The sequence below is a fragment of the Penicillium canariense genome, assembly GCF_028826845.1.
Source record: "Penicillium canariense strain IBT 26290 chromosome Unknown utg000008l_segment0_segment0, whole genome shotgun sequence".
Lineage (NCBI taxonomy): Eukaryota > Fungi > Ascomycota > Eurotiomycetes > Eurotiales > Aspergillaceae > Penicillium > Penicillium canariense.
Window position 1 is genome coordinate 435,051 of NW_026622735.1, and position 12,554 is coordinate 447,604.

Below are 12,554 nucleotides of genomic sequence, written 5' to 3' on the forward strand. Positions count from 1 at the left end.
TATACCCATTTAGGTACCTACATACTCCACGTATGTGCGTAGGTAAATTTATACCTATAAATTCTTGTCCGTATTTCAACTTCGAATCATATCGATCAGACACTTTAGATGTTGCCGATTCAGGTATAAGCTCTCCCGTTAAGTGGCCAATGAGGCTGGAAAGTGTTATCAGCGCACGCAGTGAAGGAGATAAGCTGGAGATAAGATCACGATAACCGCGATAAGCCTGTGCAGCCTTTGATTATGCTTCGACGTGGAAAACACTCACTATTGTTTCCTCTTGAGTTTCGCAAATCATGAAAGTTCAGCATGTCAGCCCATGGCCGACCCATACCGATGGAAGATCCTGTCGGCTCGGATGATGAACACCCTGCCAAAGCGCGCCGCATTTCTCGAGCCTGTCTGCAGGTATGATCCACTTCACGCACCTCTCACCCTTGAAACCAATCAATGACAATAACTCGGAGCTTTAGTGTCGCGCTAGAAAACAGCGGTGCCTACCATCTTCTCTGGCGACTAATCTACAAGCTGCATGTGAGCGTTGCCAGAAACTGTCCATCACTTGTTCATTCGAGACAGATAAACCGCCAACTTTGGATGTAACGCAGAGTCCTTCAAGGCTCGCGCAATTAGTTGTAGAGCTTCAGTCTCGGTAGGGTTTTCCCTTCTTGTCTATTCCAGTCTTCAGATATTGAGACTTGCAGCAGACTTAACCAGCATGAAGCCCGAATTCTTGAACTGGAAGCCCGGCCCTTGCCGGAGCAGTCGGACCTGCTTCCGACGACAAAGAACAAATATAAGGCCACACCGAATAATGCACAAACAATCTCGCCGAGCCATACCGGGGCCTCTCGGTCACCAGAGTCTACGGTGGACGACATTGACCTGGGTGCCCCGATTGCGACTCTTCGATCGCTAGGCGCCCTGGCCACGGATGGTCCCAGATGTCAGTCAAGTAATTTGAGGACGCGGTCAAAATATCCCATCACTTTCAATCCAATATCCCAAGGGCTGCTCTCAATGCGTGATTCGCAGCGAGCAATTGATATGTGGGTGTCTCACTTGCGTTTGTCGGGGTGTATAACGTCTCACTAGTTCTGAATTCTAGATTCTTCAAACACTGCCATCCTTCAGCTCCCATGCTGGAGGAAGAGATCCGTTACTCCTGGCACGAGCCAGGTCGTCACTCTCCGACTTTGATTCTGGCCATTTGCTCAGTTGGGACACGCTTTTGGAACAACGACAGTCAACAGTGAGTGGGACCTTTTTGAATAGTGAACCGTACTGACGGCTGACCCAATCTCTTCCCAAGTAGCTCAATTGACTCCATTCACCCAAGTTTTAATAGCCTCACAAATCTACTAGACAAAGCAGTTTCGAGTTTACTTCTCCGGCCTACTCCCTCGGACGTGACCTTGGATTCCATTCGCGTACTTCTTCTCTACGCCCAGTGGATGCCTTACAGCAGGGATGATGAAGACGAGCTCAACTCTGGTCAGCACCACGCCCCAAGGAGTCGATACAATGAAATTAGCGCGTGGGCCGTCCTCGGCCTGGCAGTACGATACGCCAATCTTTTGGGTCTGGACCGGTCGGCCATTACACCATTTCGAGAGACCACGAAGGATCCTTCTGAGCATGATGTTAGCCGACTGCGCGTGTGGTATAATCTGTTAACGTGTAGCTTCAACCTGATGCTGACCTCGGGTCTTCCTGCCTCGATCGACCCAGCACTATCAGTTGAGGCGGCCCAGAGCTTTGGTTCGCACACTAGGAGACAATACCCAGGAGATCTCAGAGTAACCGGGCTTGTTGAGCTCGTAGGTATTGTTTATCGAGCGATGTGCAGCAGTGGAGATGTTTCGGCGCGTCAATTGCAAGCGCGCAGCCTGCAAAAACTGAACTCGGATCTGGATGCGTGGGAAAGGTACAAGAAGCTGTTGAAAACCGATATCGTGTTGTTCTTTTGCTAACTTCCTGATTAGGACTTGGTTCTCTCTTCTACGTAGGTCATCGAGCATACCTCACTTGCTGTTACTTACTCTTCACAAGACAATACTGAATCCCAACATAATCAACTACCCTTCAACTCTCTTCGGGTACGCAACATGGCTTCTGTTTATTCCAATAACTACTCGGCTAACATCTCTTTTAGTGGTATCGACTTTCGTTGAATAGTGCCTCTCTTACACCATTACTATCTGCAGCATCACAACAGCCCGCAGAGTCGATGCAGGAAGCTCTATGCCATCCACTGAAAATCAGTCTTACCGCAGCTGCGCAAATGATCCTCTCGTTGTCTAGCTACGGAGCGGATTTTGTCTGGGAATTGGATTCGCAATCTCCAGGTAGCTTCCCAGATGGCCCTTTCCATGCTGATCCTGATTCCATCGGTCGACTTTACTACGCAGTCGACTCTACGTGGATTTCACACACTTTTGCTGTGACTTTCCTTGTGATCTGCTATATAAGAGGGACTATAGATGGTAAGACTCTTAGATCAATGTTCATATCGTCGTATTTCTTTCTCTCTAACCTGATCGCCTACTCAGAAAATCTCCAGATCTGCTTCCAAAAGTCCGATCCCCATATGAATGCAACACGAATATCTTCCTCCTCATGGTCGATTCTCTCCAGGCTTCTTTCCCTTGCGTTGGAAATTTTTGACAGCGTCTGTCCCACTGCAGCTTTTCACTTCGCTCGTGACTTTCAAGGGATCGTTCATTATGCGGCCTCTCTGGTAATATCACCTGATCGGCAGGAAACAGATGGTAGCGACGCAGTCAATGATCTGGCATTTCAATCTCTTCTAGAATTGATGAATGACTCTGGTGTCGACTGGGCAGGAAGTCTTCTCGGAGAGACGGCCGACTTCGCCGAATGGAACATGAGCGGAATGCTCAGCGGATAATGCACTTATAACTTGACAAATCGAGGCCTTCTAAGATGCCACACTTCGAATGAGTGATAATTCTGGCCGTTGAGGCTACCGGCGTTCAGAGTTTGTGTACTTACGTCTGATTCTCGACCAGCTCGAACAGCACATCCTGAGCGCCTTCCCACAAAACCAACTGTCCCAAGTCGTGTAGTTTCTCGCCTCCTTCAGTTATAGTCAAGAAGTGATTCGCTGCCAGCGGTCCCATCTTGCTCGCGAAGGCAACACCGCCGTAGCAAAATAGAAACTCCGTCTCTGAGATTCCTCCGGGATACAATAGAATTTGGCCCGGCGCCGGATGGGCCGTATGATTCTCGAATGGGACACCGAAATCCGTCTCACCCAATGGAATCCACATCGCCTCGCCGCTCCATCGCACATGAATGAGCTTTTGGCGGTACGGGAGTAGCGTGCGGAAGAGCTCGACTGTTTTGGGCGCATTTGACTCGAAAGTCGCGCGGAATTGATACGGCCCGGCTGTGATGCGGACGGTGTTTGAGCCTTCCATTTTTGTTTGAAAAAGTATATGGTAATTTGATCGTTGGAACAGACGTTTCTTATCTACTGGACCGCGGTGATCGGGAAGAGCGGGAGCGGCCCGCACGGCGTTGATGCCGTCTGTCTGCTATCTTATCGCTGCTCTAATGAATCTCGATGGGAAATTTAAAAGGAAAATATGCCTTGCTTTCTTAGATATCGATGTCTGTTGTGAATTAATTGCCTCCATGTCGGTGGATCATATGTACATTCGGCAGTACGATAATACCTGCCCTCGTGCAGGTGCTACTGATGTGATCCAAGAAGGCTCCTTGACAATTAAGCCAGTGCTCCAGTCAGATAATAGCGCTTTCGGCGCCGAGGTGTTCGGTCTTGATTGGAGCAAACCTATCCCCGATGTGACTGTGGCACAGGTCAGTGATATGCGCAGTACTCCTAGGAACTGACTAACAGTGGGATAGCTGGTTAGTTTGCAAGACAAATATGCCATCCTGATATTCCGAAAAACGGGCTTGGACGACGCTCGCCATATTGCATTCTCACAGCAATTGGGCGACAAGCTTGAAGTCAACCCCTTTTTCTATGGTCGTGAGAATGATCGATTGGGGGAGCCGCTATTGTTTGATGTGGGGAAGTAAGCTGGCTCTTCTCAAGCGCAAAGTCTAGGCATGTTCTAACAAACGCCAGTATTGAGTTGGATGGCTCATTGGTGAGACAGGACAGTCGACGATGGCATCATAGTCTCGGGAATGCATTATGGCATACAGCAAGTCAAGCTCCCTTTTATCTAAGGGACTCAGCCTGACTGGACTTTCAGGACTCCTCCTATCATCAGCAACGTTCAAAGTACTCTATTCTTCTCTCTCATGGAAACCCCGTTCAGGGTGGGTCGTGGACTCACTTTGCCGATATGCGTCGGGCTTATGGTGATCTCCCTCAAATGAAGAAAGACGAGATCGAGAACCTTGTTATCGAGCACGAGTGCGTATTCTCTCATTCAGAAAGCTTTATGAATCCCAACTTAATCCAAATCTAGTCTATGGCACTCCCGAAAGCTAGCTTCTCCCGCTGTGTTCGGCAACCCTCTTCCTCATGAATTAGCAGCCAAGCCACCGGCGTACCACCGACTCGTACAAATAGCTCCCGATGGGCGCAAAACAATGTATCTGGCAGCGCATGCAAAGAGGGTTCTGGGAAAGGGGTTCGAAGAGAGCCAAAAGTTGATCTGGGAGCTCATTGATCACTGCACCCAACCAAAGGTAGATGTCTACTCATTCCACGCAAATATCAATAGTCTGCTAACCTTTTTACCGTATAAAGTATGTTTTCAGCATGGAGTGGCTGTCCGGGGGTGACATGGTATGGTGGGATAATCGGCAAGTCTTCAAGTCTCTTATCGGAGTGAAACCTTTGTTAATGTACCTACAGGCAATCCATGCACCGTGCCAACCCTTACACCGATCATATGACTGCGAGGGATGTCCGTCGCTCTACAATTCTTGACGATGGCCCATTAGCATTTGGTGTTAGTGCAGAAGAGAAATCAGCTGCTGAGGGAGATGGGGTTACTAACTAATCGTGCTCGGTTCTATAAATCTTCCTTCGCTTTTGTTGAATATGCCTTCTCCTTTTAAATACTATATTATTGGATCATCACATTTTCAAAGAGACCCCCACTTTCTTCGCGGGACGTCCACGCTTGGGATACTCTCCACCAGCGCTCGAGGAATGAAATCTTCAAAGATCAACTCCCCAATTCTATTGTTACAGTAGGTTGGTTGGTTGGTTGATGTCATTTAACCTGACCCCTGTATTTGAGCCGGGTCCTTGCGCCGTGATCCAAGATAAGATTTTCTTTTTTTTTCCATGTCGAAAAGGGTCCAGAGCGATCAAAGGTCAAACAAAAGCAAATGGTTATCAACTATGGAGGTCCATGCCGTCATTGTCCGGGGTTGATGTTTTTGGATAAGCATGCAAGCCGCGGGATTGTTGAAATATATTTTGGAACCAGGACCAGAATGCACCCCGGTAAGTGCATGATTAAACATACTGTACCCTGGCATTAGGAGATGAAAGTGCCCGACTCCATAGATGGGACAAAGGTAAGTCAAATAATTATCCAGATAATGGTCCAAGCTTGAAATCTAGAAAAGGTGGTAGATATCCCCAGGCCAGGTTAAGTCTGACTTGGTGGTTCCCGCAGCAAGCGCGACCGCATGTTCACGTCACCTGTCGCAGAGTTCTCCTAGTTCACAGCCTGACAGCCATGATAACCTACGAAAGCTACAGAGGTGCGTCTTTTGCTGTTTCAAATGCAGCTGTTGAGTCAACGTTGGCCTGTGGCCAGATGCAACTGGTGAGACCAAGACTCTGTCAACAAAATGGCGGTCGGCCTCGCCAACGGAACATTGACACCCTATTCACTGTGTAATCAAAGACGCCTGAAGAACCCACTAAACCCATCTAAGGGTGACCTTCTTCCAAAGGCGACTCGACCACCCAGTCTCAATTTGCCAGACTGTGGAACGGCATTTTACTGTAGACCTGAAGGTGAGGGCAAAACTGGGAGGAGCCCTCGCAAGCATACTTCAACGTTGGCGAGTGGTAATATGAAGGACAAGGGAACCCACCCATAAGGCTGAATTGATTGTCCCTCTTTTACGCCCTCATATGCGCCATTTCCTCCGTTGAAATCCAGATCCCATTTCTTTGAAAGACACTAAGCGTTTTGATGTCCTTTGGGGCGTATTTGTTGTCGTAGCAGCCACCATAGACTGTATCAGATTGGCACCCAATACCGCTTTTGTCCTCTTGGGCCTACGTGCTTCTTCAAGATATAGCTGACTAAGTTAGGTCGCTAAATCATAAGGGGAAAGGCGAATTCCAAGGGAGGCGAGGCGAGGGCGGGGTAATTAATTTCTCCTCTCTTTGAGCTTCTCAAGGTGGCGAGGGAACGCAATCGCCAGAAAAGAGCAAGGACTGAGGTAATATTGTCCTTGTTCCAATACGATGAATGAAATAGCTGTTTGTGGGCTAGTCTGACATCTCTAGTAATAGGGGAACGCGATAATGCTTGAAAGTGCCTCAAAAATATTCAATGGGCCAGATGGCCCCGTGATGGTAGCCTTCAGCGAGGCCACCCGTGAACAGCGAGTCCAGTGTTCAAAGCTGGCCGCGGTTACCTTTGGAAACCCGCTCTCCGAGGCAGACTATCTAGAACGAGATGCATACTTAGGCCAGCGGCTGCTAACTCGCAATAACGGGTGGCGGTACTGGTGTCTCTACCGCGTGGACAACCCTAATCAAATTTTCGCAACTTGCAAAACGATACGCAGGGATATTCTCGTCCGCGATGCGAGCGGAGTTCACAAAGAGCCGGGGTTCTGCCTCGCAAGTGTCGTCACTGATTTTCGATACAGACGACATGGCCTCGCATCTTTACTCCTAACACGAGTGGCGGAATGGTTGGACGGGCCGGGCAACGCCGCCGCGAGCATGTTATACACAAGTATCGGTAATGTGAGGGTTCATCAAGCGTTACAAACATTTACTTTTCCCACCTCTTCCCTAACAGGCTTGGCAGTTCTATGTGGATAGAGGCTGGAAGATGCAACGTGCATTTCAATCTACCTTATCGTGGCGTCATATCGCATCAAGCGATCGGATGAGTTTACCCATAACTCGAGCCCTCACCAGGAAAGATATTTCAAGTCTTTGTGAGCGTGACGTGGAGGATATCGAGACCAAATTTGAGAAGCTCGCAGTTGGCTCAAATGAGATTCATATGGCTGTGGTCCCAACAGAAGAAATAATAAGTTGGCTGCACGATCGAGCTGTTTTCACTAGTGTGAAGATCTCTGGCCAAGTTCCACAGAGCCATGGCAGGCTTTGTGAGAGCGCAGATGTCTGGCTTTATTGGTTTCACGACTTTAGAAAGCAGCAGCTAGCAGTACAAAGGGTAGGGGGCCATATGGAGGAGAGTGATTTGCAGACAGCAGCAATTGCCAGGCTTCTCCTTGACGCTTTGGAAGAAGCTTCTAAGTGGAATCTAGCTAAAGTTGTTGTCTGGAATCCTAGCAGTGGATTAACATGTGCGATGAAGATCCTCGAGGAAGGTTTTGGCGTCGAGGTGGAAACTGAAGAACGGATTGGTAGAAGTATCCCTTCGGTGAGATGGAAGGGTTCGAATGAGACACAAGCTATTACGGTTCAACTAAATGAGTTTTATGCCTGGAGTTGACAGAATGTCTTGCGCCAAATAATACTTCATGCATCAATATTTAAACTTAGCGAGCTTTCCTTCTTTCTAACAGGGTCTCCTGTCAAATTTATGTTTGGGATCTTGGGCTTTTCAGAAACTTCCAGGGAAGGAGCGATATCCATCCTAATTCTTCAGGTGTCATTGTTCAGCTGAAGATATCGCCACCATCTCCTCTGTTGCATCGTTTCCATGTCACTTCTCTAATATCATTCTGATGAGAGGCCAAGGTCCTTACGATAGTATGCACCTCTCGGCCCCAAAGCAAGCGGTTGATTCGAGAATCTCAATGTACATAAAAGGGGGTAATAACGTGCCCAATACCGTGACCCGATACCGAATCTCGGAGTAGCCGGCTGTAATCATACTAGATATAATGCTAATCCCCAGGTAAGTTTGCCAAATCAGTTTCTGACGCCATTTATGAGGATGTAATCAAGTTCGTCGGACGCCCCATCAAGAGTTTTTTCCGCGTGTGTGCACATGGCTGAACGCATGTGGAACAAGATCTAGATTCGCTTGGAAGGAAGAGACTAAGAGAAGCTATTTAGGAACAGCCAAGAACTAGAAACAAGCAGAGCGCTCGCGTAGTACGGGGGTCAGTCAACAGCTTTCAACTCTTGAAATTTTAGGCCATTCTTCACCACCGCCAGCTTGTTGTGCAAAGAGAAGACAAAGTTATCGTTAACCGTCTGTATAGGTAGGACGTCGTTGCTGTTGGTAATAAACTCACTCGGCACGAAGAAGTGCTGGGTGTAGTGTGGAGTCGCAAGCGCGAGCAAATTGATGGAGGATACCCAAGAGCTTTGGTGCAAGAAAACGAGACTTTGATCCGCCCTGCTAATCCCAAGGAAGTGCATGCACAGGTCGGCCGCCAATGTCCTCGTAGGCTGGATACTGACAGCGAGCGTCCCGTTGCGAAACCGGGGCAGTTTGAATATGAAGACAGAAGAAGTGGCCACATATCCACTCTGTTGGCGGATGCTCAAGATCAGAGTTCTTGTCTCTTCGTGGACCAGCATGGAATCGATTCCCACCTCAATAAACCCATCTGCAGTTGTGTAGCTGAGCGTAATTTGGCTGTCGTCCATTTCTGTAGGGAAGGAGTTGGCGGAGTAAGTCACCAACTTCCGGTTCGACAACAATGTGAACTGATTGGCGCATTTAGGGTCTGGTAGAATAGTCCATTTCCAAACGCCTCTTTCCGTGCCACAAGGGAGAGAACCGATCAGATTCCCTGTCATAACTTCGTATACGTAGTCTGAGCCCCTGGTTGAGACAAGAAGATGATCTCCAGCCTGATCGAAGAGCAACTGACATATTGCAGAACTAAGTTGGGCCTGGAACAAGAGCTTACCAGCCTTAATTTTGGTAGGCCGCGAACCGTCCAGGTGCCAGGCTTGGACTGTGCCGTTGATATCACCAGACGCAATTACATTATCCTTCGTAACTGCAAGGCATTTGACAATAGTATTCTGATGAGAGTATAAGATGCCAATCTCGTGGCCGTCATCACGGTTGAAAAGTAGCACATCTCCGTTGTGGTTGCCCGCAAATACAGCTGAGTACACCTCATGTGCGACGATTGATCTTATCTTGGAAACCTGAAAGCTCTCAAAGTGGCCCTGGGCAACAGGTAGCACAGCAGCCTGATCGCTCACGCCGGCCTCCTCTTCGACAGTCCTTCTGACTAGGGCTGGCGGTGACCATACCCTCATCTCTTGTTGAGTGGCATCGACAAAGCTGAAGCTGTCGGATGTGAATCCAAGAATCCGGAATGACTGTTTTGGAGTGAGTACGTGGTACAGGGCTGTGAGTGTCTCAAAATCCCAAATCTGTAGGTTTCCAAGAACGTCGACGGTTCCAAATGTCCGCCCGTCTTGAGAACACGATAGTGATGTGAAGACTGCATTTGTAACGGACGGCTGCGCTCGGACAGGCACGCCGGACCACATATCATAGAGAGATAGGTGAGAGTCATCGTAAGCCACGAGGAGAAGGTTGATTTCCGGATTGGGATTGAAGACAAGCTGGGCCACTCTCCGAGAATTGTTTTCAACCGCCCAAGCGATCCAGCTACCGGTTCGTAATTGATAGATGCATATCGGGCCAGCCCGGTAAGCAAGTGCAAGAAGTTCAAGCCCAGGTGAGGCAGAGGCCGCGAATGGCGCTTGGCTCAGGTTCGACCGTATCCCAAAATTGCTGTTGAATGGTTGGTATGGGTATTGATGCTCCTCCAGCTGATCTCCAGTAGCTATGTCCCACCTAAAAGCACGCCCCGATGTTGTTACCCCCATGATGAATTTCGGGGAAGATGTGAGAAGAATGCAACGACTTCTCAGCCGCTTCTTCCACAGAGGATTTCCCTTGAGGTCCCAGACTGTGAGAAATTTTGTGCTGGTCGAGGCGACAAATGATCCGAAAGGGTCGAGCATTAAGAGGTCGACTGGAGAGTCGTGTCTGATTGCTTGCTCTTTTTGACAGCTACCCTGGTTATACAAGTGAATGTTGCCAGACTCATATCCGACGGCAATGAAGCCATTATCGCATGTCATAACGGCTGCGCTCTCATTTTCAAAGTTAATAGTGGCGGCACAGTCATCCCAACTCGTGTTGTTGAAGCCTGAGCATATTAGACCATCCGGAGTTTGACCGAATTGCTGATATAGTGCTGTTTCTGTCGGACACAGCGGCGGTATCAGAAAGTAGATAGACTGAGGTTGCAATGTCAGCGCTCTGCCAAATTTGATGACTAGTCGGCTGAGGTCGGTAGTCCAGCTATTAACGAGTTTCACGTATTGATTCAGCGGCGAGCAGTACTTGGCTCTCCTGTCGAAGTATCCTCGGAGGTTTCTCGCAACACGAATGAGGCGATGCAAAATTTTCTTTGATACAATTCTCTCAATCCAGCTCAGAACTGTTGTGCTAAGAAATCTTTTCAATGCCACAAGAAGCTCGTCACTTTCCGAGCATGCTGCATAGACGTGCTCGGAAAACTCTGTGATGGCATAATCAAGAAGAGCTGATGCCTGTTGTTTTTGGAGATTCTGTCCTACTAAGCTTCTGTGTTTCGGAGGTTGCATTCCGGGGCTGACGAGTAGTTGCAAGCAAGTCAACGCTATTCGCTCATGAGACTCAGAGCTCGAGATCTTGAACTCCCCCGCATCGCCAGACAATAGGAATTCTCTTGCGGTAGCATGGACTACATGGACAAGGTCTGTATGTTTGTCGACATAGACAAGTTGTCCGCATAATCCCTCGATGGCAGCCCTAGCACTAGGAAGATGGATCTTGATATCCAATTTTAGTGCTTCCGAAAGCTCGCTTATCGACAGAGGTCGAGCCGCTGACAGCACCCATAGCAGGATGCTCTTAGCAATGTGCTTTTCCCGTTTGTGTTGCGCCATGTCAGTGACTGTCCTTTGGTAATACGACTTCATGCCTTCCGGTATCTCTTGGAGGACGGACATGATGCTCTCATACCCATAAACGCCCTCAAGTTCGTCCATCACAAGTCGAACCCAGAGAAAAGAAGCATCTGCCTTAGACAGTATTTCTTCTCTGAGTTTCTGCTTTTCCATATTGGTATCAATCGGAAGATATTCCATCCGATTGCGCACGAAGAGCTCAATATCTCTCTTGGTGTCTGGCAATGGTATCTCAACAATGGACACCATGCAGTCTTCCAGTTGACCAACCAACTTTTTCATATTCGGGAGTTTTCGACTAGTGATGAAAATTCGAAGTGGAAACTGACAGTGGGTTCCGCTCAGGAGGGTGAAGATCTCGGTGTATTTAAGACATTCATCTACCGCGTCGATAACCCAGTACTGTGGGTTATGCAATGGGACCTGGTAGGTATAAATTAATACAGGCTCCAAATCAGATGAATTAGTACCTTTCAAGAAGTGTAAAGAACGAACCGGTAAAATGCCGCCTTTGAAGATCTTTGACCAAACGGCACGACCGTCGTCCAGATCGTATGAAATACCTTCATTCTGGAGCTTCGTCATCGCGTCTCGAACAGCCGCATTGGAGGTAGTCATCTGAAAGGCTATTGACCGAAGAAAGCCAGCTATTGACTGAGATGCCTTCTTTCCAACATGAAAATGATAGACTGCATGGTGAAGACCAAGTTCTTTGAGCTGTGACGAGACGTATGCCGCGAGGACGGTTTTACCCGCCCCAGGACCAGCATTAACCCAGTATATTAACGGGCTGTGGTTTATCTCTTGACCCAAGTCGGACCCGTAGGGTGCATCTCTCCAGTTTCTAAAATCCTCTCGTTCATCGATCCATCGGCAGGACCCTTCTAGCTTCTCGTGATGCTCATCCGGGAGGCTGGATACTCCCAGGAATGATTGAATCGATCGTAGCTGAGATTTGGAGTCTTTTTCGGCGATAGGCATCACCACACGTGTACCTAGCAGCTTGTCTACAGCATCTGGGCTTGTTCAATAAAACTCCACTCGGCTTGGGAGCTCTCATAGCCTTACCTCCATTAAGACTGAACTGAGCATTTATTGTGCCATTATTGACCCCCGTCTGCAATCCAGAATTCGCATCACCGAATGGTATTTTGGAACCCATGGTCCTAGAAGTTTTTCAATTCCATGGGAGTGGGCATGGGGACTGGCGGTGTAAGCATCTTGTCAATGTGCACAATACCATTGTATTTAACTCAACTTTAATTGATTCAGCACTAAATAATTAGTCAGTCTGGTATCTGCTTTTCTTGTCGCCACTATTGCCACACATAAGCCACACGCCGGTCAACTAGTAGCTGGCTGTGTGACCACCTGGCTCTTGTATGTCGGGGTCGCCCTCTTTTTCTTTTTTGTCAGGTTTTGTCCCCTCGCCGCC

The 12,554-nt window shown here is 48.4% G+C and overlaps 5 protein-coding genes across 5 annotated transcripts; 3 read left to right on the plus strand and 2 right to left on the minus strand.

Moving 5' to 3' along the window:
- Positions 1-1,454: 1,454 nt before the first annotated feature.
- On the plus strand, positions 1,455-1,973 carry N7482_010160 (fungal specific transcription factor domain-containing protein; the record flags this gene model as incomplete). The annotated part of the gene is made up of 1 exon (XM_056692284.1): positions 1,455-1,973. One exon carries the CDS (start codon positions 1,455-1,457, stop codon positions 1,971-1,973), a length of 519 nt encoding a protein of 172 aa, XP_056538241.1.
- Positions 1,974-3,011: 1,038 nt separating this feature from the next.
- Positions 3,012-3,443, minus strand: N7482_010161 (uncharacterized protein; the record flags this gene model as incomplete). Its single annotated transcript, XM_056692285.1, has 1 exon — positions 3,012-3,443. The coding sequence occupies one exon, from the start codon at positions 3,441-3,443 to the stop codon at positions 3,012-3,014; it is 432 nt and encodes a 143-aa protein (XP_056538242.1).
- Positions 3,444-3,660: 217 nt separating this feature from the next.
- Positions 3,661-5,009, plus strand: N7482_010162 (TauD/TfdA dioxygenase family protein; the record flags this gene model as incomplete). Its single annotated transcript, XM_056692286.1, has 7 exons — positions 3,661-3,846; positions 3,895-4,067; positions 4,121-4,142; positions 4,251-4,414; positions 4,470-4,692; positions 4,754-4,821; positions 4,862-5,009. 7 exons carry the CDS (start codon positions 3,661-3,663, stop codon positions 5,007-5,009), a joined length of 984 nt encoding a protein of 327 aa, XP_056538243.1.
- A 1,493-nt stretch (positions 5,010-6,502) lies between these two features.
- Positions 6,503-7,673, plus strand: N7482_010163 (uncharacterized protein; the record flags this gene model as incomplete). Its single annotated transcript, XM_056692287.1, has 2 exons — positions 6,503-6,952; positions 7,008-7,673. The coding sequence occupies 2 exons, from the start codon at positions 6,503-6,505 to the stop codon at positions 7,671-7,673; spliced, it is 1,116 nt and encodes a 371-aa protein (XP_056538244.1).
- A 617-nt stretch (positions 7,674-8,290) lies between these two features.
- Positions 8,291-12,281, minus strand: N7482_010164 (WD40 repeat domain-containing protein; the record flags this gene model as incomplete). Its single annotated transcript, XM_056692288.1, has 3 exons — positions 8,291-11,542; positions 11,615-12,135; positions 12,188-12,281. The coding sequence occupies 3 exons, from the start codon at positions 12,279-12,281 to the stop codon at positions 8,291-8,293; spliced, it is 3,867 nt and encodes a 1,288-aa protein (XP_056538245.1).
- Between the last annotated feature and the right edge of the window lie 273 nt (positions 12,282-12,554).